Source organism: Nipponia nippon, unplaced genomic scaffold (genome assembly GCF_047370975.1).
Source record: "Nipponia nippon isolate SJK-2023a ecotype South Korea unplaced genomic scaffold, ASM4737097v1 scaffold_35, whole genome shotgun sequence".
Lineage (NCBI taxonomy): Eukaryota > Metazoa > Chordata > Aves > Pelecaniformes > Threskiornithidae > Nipponia > Nipponia nippon.
Genome location: NW_028262353.1, coordinates 3662765 through 3681457, shown reverse-complemented (window position 1 = coordinate 3681457; position 18693 = coordinate 3662765). Strand labels below are relative to the sequence as shown.

The window sequence follows — 18693 nt, the reverse complement described above, 5'->3', positions numbered from 1 at the left end:
AGAGGAGCTGGGGGAGCACTTGTCCCCCCGCCACCCCCAAATCGGCCACGCTTAAGTGACGGAGGTACCGACGTAAAGGGGGGGCTGGGCGTTGGGGGGCCCCCCCCCCCGCCGCCCCCCTTCTCTGGTTCAAGGCCAGGAGGACCAGGACGTTACCCCCCAAGGCCAAGGTCAGGACGACAGCCAGCACCCCGACTTCGGCCGCCGCCAGCGCGTCGTCGCGGGGGGGCCAGGGGGTCCCCGAGGGGGTGGGGGTGGGGGGGTCTGTGGGGAGAGAGGGGGGTTAGGGGGGTGCAAGGGGGGACCCCTCCCCGGGCGCCTGGGTCCCCCTCCTACCTCCATGCGTGGTTGGGGGGTCCCTTAGGTGGGGGGGGGGGCTCCCCAGATGCCTGGGTCCCCTTCGCACCAGTAAGCCGGTTGCTGGAGGCACTGGGAGAGGTCACGGTGTACTGGGCAGACTGGGAGGGGGGGACTTTCCCTCCCACATGGCGGCGGGGGAGGGGGGGGCATAAATTCCTTCCTCATTCCCCAAAAATCTTGATAAGGGAGGGAAAGGACCCAGGCGGCCGGGGGCCTCCCCACCCCCACCGCCCCAGGGCACCCAGACTGGGGGGGGGGACCCCCCAGGGACCCCCCCCGGAGCGAGGTGGCCGCAGAATCAGGCCCATAATGGTTTATCGCCTGGAACTGGGAGGACTGGGAGGGGACGCAGGTGGCCGGGAGGGGACCCAGGCGTTCGGGGTGGGGGGGACCCCGGCGTCCGGGTGAGGGGGGACGGGACATTTTGGGGAGGGGGAGATTTGGGGGACCCCCCCCAGGGACCCCCCCAACAGAGAGGCGGACACAGAATCAGGCCCGTAATGGTTTATTGCCTCAAACTGGGAGGACTGGGAGGGAACCCAGACGTCTGGGAGGGGACCCAGGCGTCTGGGTGAGGAGGGGGGGGACATTTTGGGGAGGGGGAGATTTGGGGGACCCCCCCAACAGAGAGGCGGCCGCAGAATCAGGCCCATAATGGTTTATTGCCTCAAACTGGGAGGACTGGGAGGGGACGCAGGCGGCCGGGAGGGGACCCAGGCGTTCGGGGGGGGGGTCGCAGGCGGCCGGGGGGGATTTTGCGGGGTCCCTGTGTTTTGGGGGGGTCTCAGGCCCGGACAGGGACCCCCCCGGCCTGGAAGTGCTGCCGTTCCCAGTCGCTCATCAGGGCGAAGTGGAGGGGCCGGTGGCAGGAGGAGCAGGAGGGGCCCGGGGGGGCTTCGCGGGGGAGCCCCAGGGCCCCCCAACACTGCGACAGGCGGTCTGGGGGGGAGCAGGGGGTCGGGGGGGCGCACGGACCCCCCGCGTCCCCCCCACGTCCCCATCCCCCCGCGTGCCCCCATCCCCGTGTCCCCATGTCCCCATCACCCCCATGTCCCCCCCATGTCCCTCTGTCCCCATGGCCCCAACCCCACCATGTCCCCATGTCCTCCGTGTCCCCCCATTTCCACGTCCCCATGTCCCGCATCACCCCCATGTCCCCCTTAACCCCCCCATGTCCCCATCACCCCCCTGTCCCCCCCATGTCCCCCCTGTCCCCTCCATGTCCCCATCACCCCCATGTCCCCCCCGTCCCCTCCATGTCCCCATCACCCCCCTGTCCCCCCCATGTCCCCCCTATGTCCCCATCACCCCCATGTCCCCATGTCCCCCATGTCCCCCCTGTCCCCCCCATGTCCCCCGTGTCCCCATGTCCCCACGTCCCCCTCAACCCCCCATGTCCCCATCACCCCCCTGTCCCCCCCATGTCCCCCATGTCCCCATCACCCCATGTCCCCCCAATGTCCCCATCACCCCCCTGTCCCCCCCATGTCCCCCCTATGTCCCCATCACCCCCATGTCCCCATGTCCCCCATGTCCCCCCTGTCCCCCCCATGTCCCCCGTGTCCCCATGTCCCCACGTCCCCCTCAACCCCCCATGTCCCCATCACCCCCCTGTCCCCCCCATGTCCCCCATGTCCCCATCACCCCATGTCCCCCCAATGTCCCCATCACCCCCCTGTCCCCCCCATGTCCCCATCACCCCCATGTCCCAATGTCCCCCATGTCCCCATGTCCCCCCTGTCCCCATCCCCCCATGTCCCCATGTCCCCCTAATGTCCCCATCACCCCCCTGTCCCCCATGTCCCCATCACCCCCATGTCCCCCCCATGTCCCCCCCATGTCCCCATCACCCCCATGTCCCCATGTCCCCCATGTCCCCATGTCCCCCCTGTCCCCCCCATGGCCCCATGTCCCCCACGTCCCCCTCAACCCCCCCATGTCCCCATCACCCCCCTGCGCCCCCAATGTCCCCCTGTCCCCCCCCGTCCCCCCCAACACCCACCAGCCAAGTTCTCCATCATGGCGGGGCTGTGATGGGGGGTGGGCGCCAGCCTCAGCACCTCCTGCCCGCGGGGGACGGTGGGATGGTTGATGGCCTGGATGTACAACCCGTGCTCCTCCAACAACAGCCGGCTCAGCCGCGTGTTGGCCTCCGCGTCCCCCACCTGCACCCCAAAAAAAACACCCCCACACCGTTACGCACCCCAAAATCCACCCGAGCCCCCCCAGTCTTTTTCCGTCCCCCCCAGTTTACCCGCACGGGGACGATGTGGCTGGGACACGGCAGGACGGGCAACCCTCGGTCCCTCAACAACAAGCGGAGGTGTTTGGCGTGACGTTGGTGGGTCCGGCGGAGCACCCCACCTTCGGGACCCCCCAAAATCCGGAGCGACGCCAGGGCCCCCGCCGCCACCGCCGGCGGCAGCGCCGTGGTGAAGATGAAACCCGCGCCCAGCGAGCGGACGGCGTCCACCAAAGCCGCGCTGCCGGCGATGTAGCCCCCCACCGCGCCCACCGCCTTTCCTGGGGGGGGAAATGGGGGGGTCAGGGAGCCCCAAAACCCTCTTGGACCCTCAGAACCCCCCCGGACCCCCATAGACCCCCCTGCACCCCCATAGACTGTCCTGCACCCCCATGGACCCCCCTGCACCCCCATAGATCCTTACGGACCCCCTCGCACCCCCATAGACCCCCCTGCACCCCTACAGACCCCTCTGCACCCCCATACACTCTCCTGCATCCCCATAGACCCCCCTGCACCTCTACAGAACCCCCTGGGCCCCTATAGACCCCCCTGCGCCCCTATAGACCCCCCTCACATCCCCATAGACCCCCCTGTACCCCCAGACGCACCTCCATAGCCCCCCCGTACCCCCTGCACCTCCAAGGACCCCTGTAGACCCCCGTGCACCCCCATAGACCCCCCTGCACCCCTACAGACCCTCCTGCAACCCTGTAGACCCCCCTGAACCCTGCCCCCCTGCACCCCCACAGTCCCCCCTGCACCCCCACAGACCCCCCTGGACCCCTATAGACCCCCCTGCACCCCCACAGTCCCCCCTGCACCTCCACAGACCCCCCTGCACCCCTATAGACCCCCCTGGACCCCTATAGACCCCCCTGCACCCCCCCCGCCCCCCTGCACCCCCACAGTCCCCCCTGCACCCCCACAGACCCCCCTGGACCCCTATAGACCCCCCCTAACCCCCCCCACCCCCCAAATCTCCCCCATACACCCCAAATCCCCCTCCAGTGGGGACTTAGGGGGTGCAGGCACCCCAACCCCCCCTTCTCCCCTCCCCCCAAAGAGTCTTTCCCACCCCTATAGGGGGGGCTTAACCCCCCCTTAAATTTTGGGGGGCTCACCCAGGGTGCCGGAGACGACGTCGACCTTGTGCATCACCCCGTCTCGCTCGGCGATGCCGGCCCCCCGCGCCCCGTAGAGCCCCACGGCGTGGACCTCGTCCACGAAGGTCAGCGCCCCGTGGGAGTGGGCCACGTCACACAGCTCTTCCAGGGGGGCGATGGAGCCTGGGGGGGGGGGAACATCCCAAAAAGTGGGGTACGGGGGATGTAGCCCCATATCTGGGGGGATTTGGGGGGATATGAGGGGATAGGGGGGGGTATGGGGGGGTCTCAGGAGGCTTTGGAGACCCCCAGGAGGTTTGGGGCGGCATCTCAGGAGCTTTTGAAGACCCTCAAGAGGTTTTGGGGGAACCGAGGAGGTTTGGGGGGGGGGGGTCTCAGGAAGGGGGGCATCTCAGGAGGTTTTGAGGAACCTCAAGAGGTTTTTGGGGGGGGTCTCAGGAGATTTTGGGGTGTCCCAGGAGGTTTTGAGGGATCTCAGGAGGTTTTGAGGAACCTCAAGAGGTTTTTTGGGGGGCCTCGGGAGGGTTTGGGGGAACCCATGAGGTCTTGGGAGGGTCTCAGGAGGTTTTGAAGAACCCCAAGAGGCTTTGGGAGGTCTCAGGAGGGTTTTTGGGGTCCTAGGAGGCTTTGGGGGAACCCATGAGGTCTTGGGAGGTCTCAGGAGTTTTTTTGGGGTCTCAGAAGGTTTTGGGGGCTCTCAGGACATTTTGGGGGAACCGAGAAGTTTTGGGGGGGGTCTCAGGAGGTTTTGGAGAACCTCAAGAGGTTTGGGGGGGATCTCAGGAGGTTTTGGGGGTACCGGTTGGTTTTGGGGGTGCCCCACTGACCATCCATGGAATGAACGGACTCGAAGGCGACGATTTTGGGGATCCCGGGGCGGCTGCGCCTCAAAAGTTGATCCAGGTGTTGGGGGTCGTTGTGACGGAAGATGTGTTTGGGGACCCCGCTGCGGCGGATGCCCTGGATCATCGAGGCGTGGTTCCCCTCGTCCGAAAACACCTCGCAACCTATGGGTGGGGGGGACCCAAGCGTCTGGGTGGGGGACCCCGGCATCTGGGGTGCACCCCCACCCCATCCAAGAGCCCCCCAAGGTTCTTGAGCATCTTCCAACCCTCTGGAGGACCTCACAAAGAGTGGACTAGGAGGTCTCAGGAGATTTTGGGGTGTCCCAGGAGGTTTTGAGGGATCTCAGGAGGTTTTGAGGAACCTCAAGAGGATTTTTGGGGGGGTCTCGGGAGGGTTTGGGGGAATCCAGGATGTTTTGGAGAACCTCGAGAGGTTTTGGGGGCGTCTCAGGAGGTTTTGAGGAACATCAAGAGGTTTGGGGGGCTCCCACGAGGTTTTGAGGGGTCTCAGGAGGTTTTTTGGGGGGTCTCAGGAGGTTTTGAGAACTCCAAGAGGTTTGGAGGAGTCTCATGAGGTTTTGGGGGTATCTCAGGAGGTTTTGAGGAACCCCAAGAGGTTTGAGGGGGGTCTCATGAGGTTTTGGGGGAATCCAGAAGGTTTGGAGGAATAAAGGAGGTTTTTGGGGGCTCCCAGGAGGTTTTGGGGGGGATCTCAGGAGGTTTTGAGGAACCCAAGAGGTTTTGGGGGGGGTGTCTCAGGAGGGTTTGGGGGAAAACAGGAGGTTTTGGAGAACCTCAAGAGGTTTGGGGGGCTCCCAAGAGGTTTTTTGGGGTTCCCATGAGATTTGTTGAGATCCCAAGAGGTTTTTGGGGGTCCCATGAGTTTTGGGGGAGCTCCCATTAAGTTTTTTTGCCTTCCCATGAGTTTTTTTGGGGGTTCCTGGAGTTTTTTTTGAGATCTCAAGAGGTTTTTTGAGGTCTCAAGAGGTTTTTTGGGGCTCCCAAGAGGTTTTTTTTGGGTCTCAAGGGTTTTTTTGGGGCTCCCAAGAGGTTTTTTGAGGTCTCAAGAGGTTTTTTGGGGTTCCCATTGGGGTTTTTTTGGGTCTTATGAGGTTTTGGGGGCTCCCAAGAAGTTTTTTTGGGGGGTCCCATGAGTTTTTTGGGCTCCCAAGAGGGTTTTTTGGGGTGCCACGTACCCGGTAGGATCCGCGCCAGGGTGTCCAGGGCGGTGTCGTTGGCGGCGAAGCAGGAGGAGAAGAGGGCGGCGCGGGGCTGCTGGTGCAACCGGGCCAGCGCCCGCTCCAGCGCCCCGTGCAGCGGCGACGTCCCCCCAATATTGCGGGTACCCCCGGACCCCAAACCGTGGGCCACCAACGCCGCCCTGCGGGAACCCGACGGTGTTGGGAGGGGGTCTTGGGGGGTACTGGGGGGCACTGGGAGGGACTGGGGGGGGCTGTGGGATTCCCTGGAGGGGTTGGGGGGGATTTGGGAGGGATTTGGGTCACCAGAGGGGTATTTGGGGGTCCCAAGGGGTATTTGGGGGTCTCAGGGGGGTATTTAGGGTCCCAGGGGGGTATTTGAGGTCACAGAGGTGTTTTGGGGGGTCCCAGGGGGTTATCTGAGGTCACAGAGGTGTTCTTGGGGGTCCCAGCAGGGTATTTGGGGGTTCAGGGGGGTATCTGAAGGGAATTTGGGGCCCATGGGGAGAATTTGGGGGTCCCAGGGGGATATCTGGGGGTCTCAGGGGGATATTTGGGGGTCCCAGGGGGATATCTGGGGGTCTTCAGGGTTCCCAGGGGAATATTTGGGGGTCCCAGGGGGTATTTGGGGGTCCCAGGGGGAAATCTGGGGTCCAGGGAAGGTATTTGGGGGTCCCAGGGAGGTATTTGGGGTCCCGGGGGGGGAAATTTGGGGTCTGGGGGGGCAATTGGGGTCCAGGGAGGGTATTTGGGGTCCCCAGGGGGAATTTGGGGTCCCCAGGGGGGTTATTGGGGGTTCCGGGGGGGGTATTTGGGGTTTGGGGGGGCCCTGGGGGATATTGGGGTCCCGGGGGGTATTCGGGGTTTGGGGGGGCCCGGGGGGTTCTTGGGGTCCCGGGGGGATTTGGGGGTGCAGACCTGGCGGCTCGGAGGACTTCGGGGTGCCGGCTCATCCCCAGGTAGTCGTTGGAGCACCAGAGTTGGAGGGGCCGGGGGGGGGACCCCGAAATTCCCAACGGGGGGGCGTCCGCTCGGCGCCCCACGGCCGTGAACACCCGGTAAGTGTGGGTGCGGCGTAACCCCGCCAGCCGCCCCCCAAAAACCGCCTCGTAGGGGAAGGCGTCCTCTGCGCGAGCAAAGGGGGGGACCCCAGTCATGGTGGGGCACCCCAAAACCCCCCAGCGCACCCCGAACCCCCCCCGAGCACCCTGACCCCCCCCAAGCACCCCAAAACCCAGCCGCTGCGGCCTATGGGACCTATAGGCACCCCAAATCTGCCCCGGGGGGCCCCAGGACCCCCTACGCAGCTCAGGGCACCCCCAAATCTTTCTGCACCCCTATAGGCACCCTATAGCCTTGTGCCCCCCCCATATTCACTCCCAGAGCCCCCAGATCTTCCCGCCCCCCTATACATCCCCTATATCCCCCTATAGCCCCCCAGCACCCCCAAACTCACCCTATACGCCCTCCAGCCCCTCTTACCCCCCCATATTGACCCTATACTGACCCCATACCCCCCTATATCCCCCCTAGAGCCCCCCAGCCCTTCCTTCCCCCTCTATGGTGCCTATACCCCCCATACCCCCCAGCACCCCCAAACTCACCCTATACCCCCTCCAGCCTCTCTTACCCCCCCATACTGACCCTATACGGCCCCTATATCCCCCTATACGCCCCCTAGAGCCCCCGCAGCCCCCCATACGGCCCCTATACCCCCCTATATCCCCCCCAGCCCCCCTATACGGCCCCTATACCCCCCGTTACCGGGCAGGTTATCGTCCAGCCGGCGCTCGGGGGGCTCCTCGGGGGTCTCATCCAGCCAATCCAGGGGGGCTGCAAGGAGGGGTCAAAGGTCACCCGGGTACCCCCAGAGTGGGGGGATTGGGGGAGGGGGGGGTCCCCCCAAAATCCCTTTACCTGGTTCGGGGGGGGCGACGTCCTCTTGCATTTCGGGGGCGGCGCGTTGGACGAAAGGGGGGCCCCCCCCCAGCTCCATGAAGGGGCAATGGGGCCCCATCGGGGGGTCACCTGCAAAGGGGGGGGGTTTAGGGGACCCAGGAGCCTGGGTCACCCCCCCACCCCCCCTTTTTTTATTGGGGGGGGGTCCCCAAAAGTACCTGGATGGGGTCGGGCGGTGGCCAGGGCTCGGGCCAGCCAGGGGTGACGAGCCAAGACGGGGCAGCGGAGGAGGGCGGCCATGGTGCTGTGGGGGGGGAACCAGGAGGTTTGGGGGCGCCCAGCCCCCCCCCAACTGCCTCCCCCCATCAGCTGGACACCCCTTTTTGGGGGGGTTGGGGGGTGCCAGGACCCCTGGGCCCCCTTTTGGGGGGGTTGGGGGGTGCCAGGACCCCTGGGTCCCCTTTTTGGGGGGGTTGGGTGGGGCACCCGAACGCCTGGGTCCCGTTTTTGGGGGGGGTGGGGGGGGGATGGGTGTGGCCCCCCCCAGCCCCACCCTGGGCCTTATCGGGTCCCAACACCCGGCGCCGGCCCAGACCCCGTGACCCCGCGAGGTGGGGACCCAGGCGTCTGGGCCCTATAGGTCCCACCCCTCTGACGCATTTGGGGGCCCCAGCCCCCCAAAATCCCCCCTATAGGGGACCCAGGCATCCAGGACCCATAGATCCTATACACCCCCAACCCATTCGGGGTTCCCAGCCCCCCAAAATCCCCCCTATAGGGGACCCAGGCATCCAGGCCCTATAGGTCCCACCCCTCTGACCCATTTGGGGGTCCCCAGCTCCCCCAAAATCCCCCCTATAGGGGACCCAGGCATCCAGGACCCATAGATCCTATACACCCCCATCCCATTCGGGGTTCCCAGCCCCCCAAAATCGCCTCTATAGGGGACCCAGGCATCCAGGCCCTATAGGTCCCACCCCTCTGACCCATTTGGGGGTCCCCAGCTCCCCCAAAATTGCCCCACAGGGGACCCAGGGGTCCAGGACCCTATAGACGTCCCCCCGACCCATTTGGGGGTCCCCAGCCCCCCAAAACCCCTGCATAGGGGACCCAGGCATCCTGGACCCATAAATCCTATACACCCCCAACCCATTCGGGGTTTCCAGCCCCCCCAAATCTCCCCCATAGGGGACCCAGGCATCTGGACCCTATAGATCCCAACCCCCCCGACCCATTTGGGGGTCATCAGCTCCCCCAAAATTGCCCCATAGGGGACCCAGGCATCTGAGCCCTATAGATCCCACCCCTCTGACCCCTTTGAGTGTCCCCAGCCCCCCAAAATCCCCCCATAGGGGACCCAGGGGTCCAGGACCCTATAGATCCCAACACCCCCGACCCATTTGGGGGTCCCCAGCCCCCCATAAATCGCCTCTATAGGGGACCCAGGCATCTGAACCCTATAGATCCCAACCCTCTGACCCATTTGGGGGTCCCCAGCTCCCCCAAAATTGCCCCATAGGGGACCCAGGCGTCTGGAACCCCTAGATACTATACATCTCCAACCCATTTGGGGGTCTCCAGCCCCCCAAAATCCCCCCTATAAGGGACCCAGGCATCTGGACCCTATAGATCCCAACCCCCCCGACCCATTTGGGGGTCCCCGGCCCCCCCAAAGCCCCCCCAGCCCCACAGACCTGTTGACCTGCACTGAGGACGAACAACCAGCACTGGGGCTCCCCCAAACTGGGCCTCCCCCCCTAAACCTTGATAAGGCCCTGGGGGCGGGGCGGGTGGGGCGGGGCACCACACCCAGAGGCTCCGCCCACCGCAGCCTCCCCGGGGGGAGGGGCTCAGTGTTGGGGTGTCCCACCCCCCCAATCCCCTGAGCCGCCCCCCCCAGTCCTCAGAGACCCCTCCAAAGTCCAGAGCCCCCCCCCGGCCCTTTAAGGAGGGGCGGAGCTCAGCGGATGGGCGCGGCCAACGGGGCTGTGGGCGGGGCGGACGCTTGAGTGACAGCCTTAGGGGCGGGGTTAGCCGAGGGGGCGGTGACTCGGAGGGGGTGTGGGCGGGGAGTCGGGGGCGTGGCTTTGCGGAGGGGGGGCGTGGCGGCCGTAAGGGGGCGTGTCCAGAAGGGGGCGTGGCCCGGCGGCGGGCGGTAGCGGCGGGGCCATGTTCGCCCGCGGATCCCGGCGTCGGCGATCGGCGCGATCCCCGTGGGGCCCGCGGGGGGGTTGGGGGGCCCGAGGGGGGTGAGGGGTCGGGGGGCCGGGGGTTGGGGGGGCTGTGGGGCAGGAGGGGCCCTGAGGGGGCTCTGCGGCAGGAGGGGGCTAGAGGGGAGCTATAGGGGGCTATAGGGGCAGGTGGGGGCTATGGGGGGAGGATATGGGGCAGGAGGGGCTCTGAGGGGGGGCTATGGGGCAGGTGGGAGCTGTGAGGGAGGGCTGAGGGGCAGGAGGGGGCTATAGGGGGGCTATAGGGGCAGGTGGGGGCTATGGGGGGTGAGGGGCAGGAGGGGCTGTGAGGGGGGTCTGTGGGGCAGGAGGGGGCTATAGGGGGGCTATAAGGTGCTATAGGGGGGCTATAAGGTGCTATAGGGGCAGGTGGGGGCTGTGAGGGGGGCTATGGGGCAGGAGGGGGTCATGGGGGAGCTATAGGGGCAGGTGGGGACTATGGGGGGGCTGAGGGGCAGGAGGGGGCTATCGGGGGCTATAGGGGAGCTATAGGGGAGCTATAGGGGCAGGTGGGGGCTGTGGGGGGAGGATATGGGGCAGGAGGGGGCTATAGGGGGGCTATAAGGGGCTACAGGGGCAGGTGGGAGCTGTGAGGGGGGCTATGGGGCAGGAGGGGGCCATGGGGGGGCTATAGGGGCAGGTGGGGGCTACGGGGGGGGCTATGGGGCAGGAAGGGGCTGTAAGGGAGCCATGGGGGGCTATAGGGGGCTATGGGGGTGCCTATGGGGCAGAAGGCAACCATGGGGGGTGGGAAATCTGTGGGGCAGGCGGGATCTCCCTGGCGTCCCCCCCCTCCCCGCCATGGGGGCAGCTCCCACAATCCCTTGCTCTCACCTCCCACAATCCCTGGCGGCAGGCGGCGCTCCCCCCCCCCCCCCCACCCCGGGGACACCCCGACCCGTTCTCCCCCTTTTTCCCCCCAAAACCCCCATAAAGGCGGGGGTCCGAAATCACCACACCCCCCAGCGCCCCCACTGCTCCCCCCCCCCCCCATTTGGGGGGTCCCCCAACTTTTGGGGGGCTGCTCCCTGCCCCCCAGGGCACCCAAGCACCCCCATTATGGGATTTTTGGGGTGCCCCCCTCTTTATATATGTGTGTCGTCCCCCCCAACAGCCCCCCGAAACGGAGGACCCCGACCGGGGGCAGCCATGTCAGGCCTGCGGGGATCAATGTCCCGGCTTCCTCGTCCACGGATGGAGGTGAGGGGGGGGAAGGGGAAAAAAAAGGGGGGGCTGGTTGGATTTTGGGGTGTCCCCCCCTTCATTTTGGTGTTTCCCCCCCCCTCCCCCCTTCCAGGAAGATTTGCCAACACTGCAAGTGCCCGCGGGGGGAGCACGCGGCCGGGGGGGTCCCCCTGGATTTGGAGCGTTTGATGGGGCGCCTGGTTTCCGATTTTCACCCGCACCCCGTTTCCGACGACGACTCGGGGTGCGCTCCCGAGGAATACGCCTGGGCCCCCCCCGGGCTCAAGCCTGAGCAGGTAACGCCCCCCCGGGGCCCCCCCAAAACCCCGTAACTCCTGGGGACCCCCCCATTTATAGCCCTGAGCCCCCCCGGGGCCCCCCCAAAACCCCATAACTCCTGGGGACCCCCCCATTTACAGCCCTGAGCCCCCCAGGGCCCCCCCAAAACCCCATAACTCCTGGGGACCCCCCCATTTACAGCCCTGAGCCCCCCCAGGGCCCCCCCCAAACCCCACAGCTCATGGGGACCCCCCATTTACAGCCCTGAGCCCCCCGGGGCCCCCCAAACCCCACAGCTCATGGGGACCCCCATTTATAGCCCTGAGTCCCCCCAGGGCCCCCCAAACCCCACAGCTCATGGGGACCCCCCATTTATAGCCCTGAGCCCCCCGGGGCCCCCCAAACCCCACAGCTCATGGGGACCCCCCATTTATAGCCCTGAGTCCCCCGGGGCCCCCCAAACCCCACAGCTCATGGGGACCCCCCATTTACAGCCCTGAGCCCCCCAAATTTGCCCCTCCCCTCCCAGGACCCCCCAAAATACCCCACTTATGAGGGCCCCCCCAACCCTGCCCCTGGCCCCGCCCCTGCCCACAAAGACACGCCCACTCCCCATGTGGCCCCGCCCCTGCCTCTTTATGGCCTTATCAGTCAGGCAAAGTCCCCGCCCACTGCACCCCGCCCACCTCTCCAAGCCCCGCCCACCACCCAAGCCTTCCCTATGGCTCATCTTGCCTCCAAGCCCCGCCCACCCCCTTTCCAAGCCCCGCCCACCCCAACCCCTTCCCCATTCATCTCCTTGCCCCCCAGCCAAGCTTTGCCCCCAGCCCCCGCCCCACCCCAGGCCCTGCCCCTCCCAGGCCCCACCCCATTAGGCCCCGCCCCCCATGAGCCCCACCCACGCAAGCCCCGCCCCCCAGGTGTCGCAGTTCTTCAGCTGCCTGCCGGAGGAGAAGGTGCCGTACCTCAACAGCCCCGGGGAGCGGTACCGGGTGCGGCAGCTCCTGCACCAGCTCCCGCCCCACGACAGCGAGGTGGGGGGCTGGGGGGGTCCAGGGGGTTTGGGGGTCGTGGGTTCAGGGGGTTTGGGGGGGCTGGGGGGTCCAGGGGGTTTGGGGGTCGTGGGTTCAGGGAGTTTGGGGGGCTGGGGGGTCCAGGGGGTTTGGGGGTCGTGGGTTCAGGGGGTTTGGGGGGGCTGGGGGGCTTCAGGGGGTGTCGGAGGGTTCAGGGGGGTTGGGGATCTTGGGTTTAGGGGGCTGAGGGGCTTCAGGGGGTTTGGGGGGCTTGGGGGGTGTCAGGGGGCTGGGGGGCTTCGGGGGGTTCAGGGGGTTTGGGGGTCCATTGGGGTGCTGGGGGGTTCAGGGGCTGTCTCGGGGGGGGCATCACGGAGCCATTTTGGGGCCATTCTGAGCCACTTGGGGCCGAGATCTCGGGGCCGCCCTGGGCTACCAGGGGAGCCAATTTTGGGGTGTTTTTGGGGCGCTGCACCCCCTTCACGACCCCCCCCCCCCCGTTCCCTCCCCCAGCCTCAATACTGCAACGCCCTGGATGAATCGGAACGCCGGGAATTAAAACTTTTCGCCCAACAACGCAAACGTGAAAATTTGGGGAGGGGAAACGCTCGCCCCTTCCCCCTCACCATCACCGGGGCCATCTGCCAGCAGGTACCGGGGTGGGGGGACCCCAAAAATATAGGGGGGGGCCCAGGGGGTCCCTTAAAGCGCTGATTTATTTTTTTCCCTCGCCAGTGCGGTCGGCAAATCGCCGGCGGAGAGATGGCGGTGTTTGCCGGACGTGCCGGGCACGGGGCTTGTTGGCATCCCCAGTGTTTCCAGTGTTCCCAGTGCGGGGAGTTACTGGTCGACCTGATTTATTTTTATCAAGACGGGAGGATTTATTGCGGGAGGCATCACGCCGAGACGCGACGGCCCCGGTGCCAGGCGTGCGATGAGGTACGGGGCGCCTATGGGGTGGGGAAGGCTCCTATAGGGGGGTAAAAGGCTCCTATGGGGTGGGAAAGGCTCCTATAGGGGACCAAAAGGCTCCTATGGGGTGGGGAAGGCTCCTATAGGGGGGTAAAAGGCTCCTATGGGGTGGGAAAGGCTCCTATAGGGGACCAAAAGGCTCCTATGGGGTGGGAAAGGCTCTTATAGGAGTTAAAAGGCTCTTATAGGGGGGTAAAAGGCTCCTATGGGGTGGGAAAGGCTCCTATAGGGGACCAAAAGGCTCCTATGGGGTGGGAAAGGCTCCTATAGGGGACCAAAAGGCTCCTATGGGGTGGGAAAGGCTCTTATAGGGGACCAAAAGGCTCCTATGGGGTGGGAAAGGCTCCTATAGGGGACCAAAAGGCTCCTATGGGGTGGGAAAGGCTCTTATAGGGGGGTAAAAGGCTCCTATGGGGTGGGAAAGGCTCCTATAGGGGACCAAAAGGCTCCTATGGGGTGGGAAAGGCTCTTATAGGGGTTAAAAGGCTCCTATGGGGTGGGAAAGGCTCCTATAGGGGACCAAAAGGCTCCTATGGGGTGGGAAAGGCTCCTATGGGGTGGGAAAGGCTCCTGTAGGGGGGTAAAAGGCTCCTATGGGGTGCAAAAGGCTTCTATAGGAGGCCAAAAGGCTTCTATAGGGTGGGAAATGGTCCTTTAGGGTGGGAAATGGTCTTATGGGGTGCAAAAGGCTCTTATAGGGTGTGAAATGATTCTACAGGGAGCAAAAGGCTCCTATAGGGGGCAAAAGGTTCCTATGGGGTGGGAAATGGTCCTATAGGAAAGGCTCCTATAGGGCGTGAAATGGCCATACAGGAGAGTAGAAAGCTCCTATAGAGTGGGGAATGCTCATATAGGGTGTGAAATGCAGTTATAGGGTGTTGAAACACTCCTATAGGGTTCAGAAGCCTTATATAGGGTGTCAAAAGGGTCTTATAGAGCGCAGAAGGCTCCTATGGGATGTCAAAATGAGCCTATAGTGTGTCAAAATGCTCCTGTAGGGTACAGAAGGCTCCTATATAGGGTACAAAATGCTCCTGTAGGGTGTCGAAACGCTCTTATAGGATATCAAAATGTTGCTATAGAGTGTAAAAGGCTCTTATAGGGTCTATGAGGCTCCTATGGGCTATCACAATGAGCCTATAGGGTGTCAAAACACGCTTATAGGCTGAAAAAGGCTCTTATAGGGTGCAGAAGGCTCCTATAGGGCGTCAAAACACACTTATAGGGTGTCGGAATGCTGCTATAGGTTGCAGAGGGCTCCTATGGGGTGTTGAAATGATCTTATAGGGCGTTAGAACGCTCCTATAGGCTGCAGAGTGCTCCTATATAGGGTGCGGAAGGCTCCTATAGGGTGCGGAAGGCTCCTATAGGCTGCAAAAGGCTCTTATAGGGTGCAGAAGGCTCCTATAGGGCGTCAAAACATGGTTATAGGGGGTCAGAATGCTCCTATAGGTTGCAGAAGGCTCCTATGGGGTGTCAAAATGATCTTATAGGGCGTTAGAACGCTCCTATAGGCTGCAGAGTGCTCCTATATAGGGTGTCAGGACGCTCCTATAGGGTGTGGAAGGCTCCTATAGGGTGTGGAAGGCTCCTATAGGGTGTCAAAACACGCTTATAGGGGGTCGGAACGCTCCTATAGGTTGCAGAAGGCTCCTATGGGGTGTTGAAATGATCTTATAGGGCGTTAGAACGCTCCTATAGGCTGCAGAGTGCTCCTATATAGGGTGTCAAGACACTCCTATAGGGTGTGGAAGGCTCCTATAGGGTGTCAAAACACGCTTATAGGGGGTCGGAACGCTCCTATAGGTTGCAGAAGGCTCCTATGGGGTGTTGAAATGATCTTATAGGGCGTTAGAACGCTCCTATAGGCTGCAGAGTGCTCCTATATAGGGTGTCAAGACACTCCTATAGGGTGTGGAAGGCTCCTATAGGGTGTCAAAACACGCTTATAGGGGGTCGGAACGCTCCTATAGGTTGCAGAAGGCTCCTATGTGGCGTCAAAATGATCTTATAGGGCGTTAGAACGCTCCTATAGGCTGCAGAGTGCTCCTATATAGGGTGTCAGGACGCTCCTATAGGGTGTGGAAGGCTCCTATAGGGTGTCAAAACACGCTCATAGGGGGTTGGAATGCTCCTATAGGCTGCAGAGTGCTCCTATATAGGGTGTCAAGACGCTCCTATAGGGTGCGGAAGGCTCCTATAGGGTGCGGAAGGCTCCTATAACGTGCGGAAGGCTCGTATGGGATGTCGAAACGAGCCTATAAGGTGTCAAAACGCACTTATAGGGTGTCGAAACGCTGCTATGGGGTGCAGAAAGCTCCCATAGGCTACGACCCCTATAGAGACCCCCCCCCATACGTTCCCCCCCCCCCCCCCGTAGATCATCTTCGCGGCGCGGTGCACGGAGGCGGAGGGGCGGCACTGGCACCTCCGGCACTTCTGCTGCTTCGAGTGCGAGGGGCCGCTGGGGGGGCGGCGCTACCTCCTGCGCCACGGCCGCCCCTATTGCCCCCCCTGCTACCAGGCCCGCCACGCCCACTACTGCGACGCCTGCGGGGACCCCATCGGTGAGTTTGGGGGGGTCCCCAGGGGGATTCGGGGGTCCCCAGGGGCTCCTCAGGGGGCTTTGGGGGGTGTCGGGGGGCTTCAGGGGTCTTTGGGGGCTTCCCAGGGGTTTTTGGGGGGTCCCAGGGGGCTTTGGGGGTCTTTGGGGGTTCCAGGGGTCTCCAGGGGGTCCCAGGGGGTCACTGGGGGGTCCTAGGGGGCTTCAGGGGTCTCCAGGGGGTCCCAGGGGGCTCGCCAGGGGGCTTCAGGGGGTTCCAGGGGGCTTCAGGGGGTCCCAGGGGGATCCAGGGGGTCTCCAGGGGCTCCCCAGGGGGCTTCAGGGGGTCCCAGGGGGTCTCCAAGGGCTCCCCAGGGGAATGTGGGGGCTCCAGGGGGGCTCCAGGGGCTCCCCAGGGGGCTTCGGGGTGATCCAAGGGTTCCCCAGGGGACTTTGGTGGGTCCCAGGGGGCTTTGGGGGGTCTCCAAGGGCTCCTCAGGGGGATTCAAGGGGTTCCAGGGGGGTTTAGGGTGATCCAGGGGGTCCCAAGGGGGTCCCAGCGGGATCCAGGGGGTCCCAGGGGGTCACCAGGGGCTCCCCAGGGGGCTTCAGGGGTCTTTGGGGGCTCCCCAGGGGGATTCGGGGGGTCCCAGGGGGTCACCGGGGGGGTCCCAGGGGGCTTCAGGGGTCTCCAGGGGACTTCGGGGGGTCCCAGGGGGCTCCCCAGGGGGCTTTGGGGGGTCCCAGGGGGATCCAGGGGGTCCCAGGGGGCTTTGGGGGGTCCCAGGGGGATCCAGGGGGTCCCAGGGGGCTCCCCAGGGGGCTTTGGGGGGGTCCGCGGGGGTGGGAGCGCCCGCCCAGCCGCGCCCCGCGCCCGCAGGCCTGGAGCAGGGGCAGATGGCCTACGAGGGCCAGCACTGGCACGCGCGGCCCGGCTGCTTCTGCTGCGCCGCCTGCGGGCGCCCGCTGCTGGGGCTGCCCTTCCTCCCGCGGGGGGGGCAGCTCTTCTGCTCCCGCCGCTGCGCCCAGGCGCCCCCCCCCGCCCCCCGCGCCCCCCCGGCCCGCCGCTCCTGGGGGGGGGGGCCCCCGGCCGGTAAGAAAGGGGGGGGTGGGGGGGGCTGGGAGGGTCTTGGGGGGCACTGGGAGGGAGCTGGGAGGTGCTGGGGGGGTGCTGGGAGGGGCTCTGGGGGCTGGGGGGCACTGGGAGGGAGCTGGGAGGCACTGAGGGGTGCTCGGAGGGGCTTTGGGGGCTGGGGGGGCACTGGGAGGGAGCTGGGAGGCACTGGGAGGGAGCTGGGAGGGGCTCTGGGGGCTGGAGGGGGCACTGGGAGGGAGCTGGGAGGCACTGGGGGGTGCTGGGAGGAACTTTGGGGGTTGTGGGGGACACTGGGAGGGAGCTGGGAGGCACTGGGGGGTGCTGGGAGGGGCACTGGTGGGGCACTGGGAGGGAGCTGGGGGGGCACTGGGAGGGAGCTGGGGGGTGCTGGGAGGGGCTTTGGGGGCTGGGGGGGGCACTGGGAGGGATCTTGGTGGCACTGGGGTTATTGGGGGAGGTACTGGGAGCCATGGAGGGCAGTGATGGGGGGCACTGGGAGAGATGTGGGGTTACTGGGAGGTACTGGGAGCATTGGGGGGGGCACTGGGGGTATTGGGGGGTTACTGAGAGGTACTGGGAGCCATGGGGGGGCACTGGAGGGTTACTGGGAGGTACTGGGAGCCATGGGGGCGCACTGGGGGGGCACTGGAGGGTTACTGGGAGGCACTGGGAGCCATGGGGGGGCACTGGAGGGTTACTGGGAGGCACTGGGGGGGGCACTGGAGGGTTACTGGGAGGCACTGGGAGCACTCATCCCCCGTCCCTCGCAGGCGCCGAGCCCCGTTTCCGCCGGGGGGGGCCGCACCGTCACTCCATGCCCGAACTGGGGGCCGCCCCCCCCGCCCCCTCCCACCTCCCCTGCCACCCCTCCCCCCTCCCCGCCGCCCCTCCCCCCCTCCCCGCGTCACCTTCCGCGACCCCTCCCCCCCTCCCCAACCCAGGGGGACCCAGGGGGAGCCCAGCCCCCCCCCGGCGGCGGCCGCCGAGGATTTGGGGGGGGGCGGGGGGAGGAGGAGGAGGAGGAGGGGGAGGGGTCGCCCCCGCTGGCCTTCGTCGTCCTCCTCCTCCTCCTCCTCCGACGACGACGGGCTCTTCCTGGGGGAGCCCATCCCCCTCCCCCCAGCTGCGCCCCCCGGCGCCCCCCTCCCCCCGCCCCTCCCCCGCCGCCCCCCCCCGCGAGCGCGGCTGCCTCCTGGCCTGAGCCCCACCCCCCCGCTGGTGACCTCTGACCCCCGCTGGTGACCTCCGACCTCGGCCTGAGGCTGGCGGGGGGGCTTCAACCTGTGCTTGACCTCTGCCTGACCTTGGCTGGTGACCTCTGACCTCCACGGTGGTCTTTGAACTCTGCATGACCTCTGCTGACCTCTGACCTCCACTGTGGCCTTTGACCTCTACCTGACCTCTGATGGTGATCTCTGAACCCTGCTGGTGACCTCTGCCAGTGACCTCTGACCTCTGCCGGTGACCTCTGCCGGTGACCTCTGACCTCTTCTGTGGCCTTTGACCTCTGCCTGGCCTCTGTTGGTGACCTCTGACCTCTTGTGTGGTCTTTGACCTGTGTCTGACCTCTGCTGGTGACTTCTGACCTCTTATGTGGCCTTTCACCTTTGTCTGACCTCTGTTGGTGACCTCTGACCTATTCTGTGGCCTTTGACCTCTGCCTGACCTCTGTTGGTGACCTCTGACCTCTGTCGGTGACCTCT

At 65.3% G+C, this 18693-nt stretch overlaps 2 protein-coding genes across 2 annotated transcripts in view; one reads left to right on the top strand and one right to left on the bottom strand.

Annotated features, from left to right (window-relative positions):
* Positions 1-849: 849 nt before the first annotated feature.
* LOC148054042 (5-aminolevulinate synthase, erythroid-specific, mitochondrial-like) lies at positions 850-9438 on the bottom strand. The gene is made up of 11 exons (XM_087771243.1): positions 9367-9438; positions 7891-7976; positions 7691-7801; positions 7538-7606; positions 6692-6899; positions 5771-5955; positions 4557-4736; positions 3727-3891; positions 2615-2883; positions 2363-2525; positions 850-1299 (listed from the first exon to the last, which is right to left on the bottom strand). The coding sequence occupies exons 2-11, from the start codon at positions 7970-7972 to the stop codon at positions 1145-1147; spliced, it is 1587 nt and encodes a 528-aa protein (XP_087627369.1). The 5' UTR covers positions 7973-7976; positions 9367-9438; the 3' UTR covers positions 850-1144.
* Positions 9439-9804: 366 nt separating this feature from the next.
* The window catches only part of PRICKLE3 (prickle planar cell polarity protein 3), a 12360-nt gene continuing 3471 nt past the window's right edge, over positions 9805-18693 (top strand). Inside the window, exons 1-8 of the mRNA XM_087771864.1 lie at positions 9805-9885; positions 11020-11103; positions 11201-11384; positions 12288-12401; positions 12894-13031; positions 13116-13319; positions 15733-15919; positions 16775-16987. Of these exons, the coding sequence (XP_087627990.1) occupies positions 9842-9885; positions 11020-11103; positions 11201-11384; positions 12288-12401; positions 12894-13031; positions 13116-13319; positions 15733-15919; positions 16775-16987 (1168 nt within the window). The 5' untranslated portion in view covers positions 9805-9841. The remainder of the gene's footprint in view (positions 9886-11019; positions 11104-11200; positions 11385-12287; positions 12402-12893; positions 13032-13115; positions 13320-15732; positions 15920-16774; positions 16988-18693) is intronic.

What these genes read in the sequence shown, in the direction of transcription:
- LOC148054042 (XM_087771243.1), bottom strand. Translation starts at nt 7,972, where the DNA reads ATGGCCGCCCTCCTCCGCTGCCCCGTCTTGGCTCGTCACCCCTGGCTG. An exon ending in GAAGTCCTCCGAGCCGCCAG is followed by an intron (nt 5,956 to 6,691) that starts GTCTGCACCCCC and finishes GGGTTCCCGCAG; the next exon opens with GGCGGCGTTGGTGGCCCACG. An exon ending in GCCACATCGTCCCCGTGCGG is followed by an intron (nt 2,526 to 2,614) that starts GTAAACTGGGGG and finishes TTTGGGGTGCAG; the next exon opens with GTGGGGGACGCGGAGGCCAA.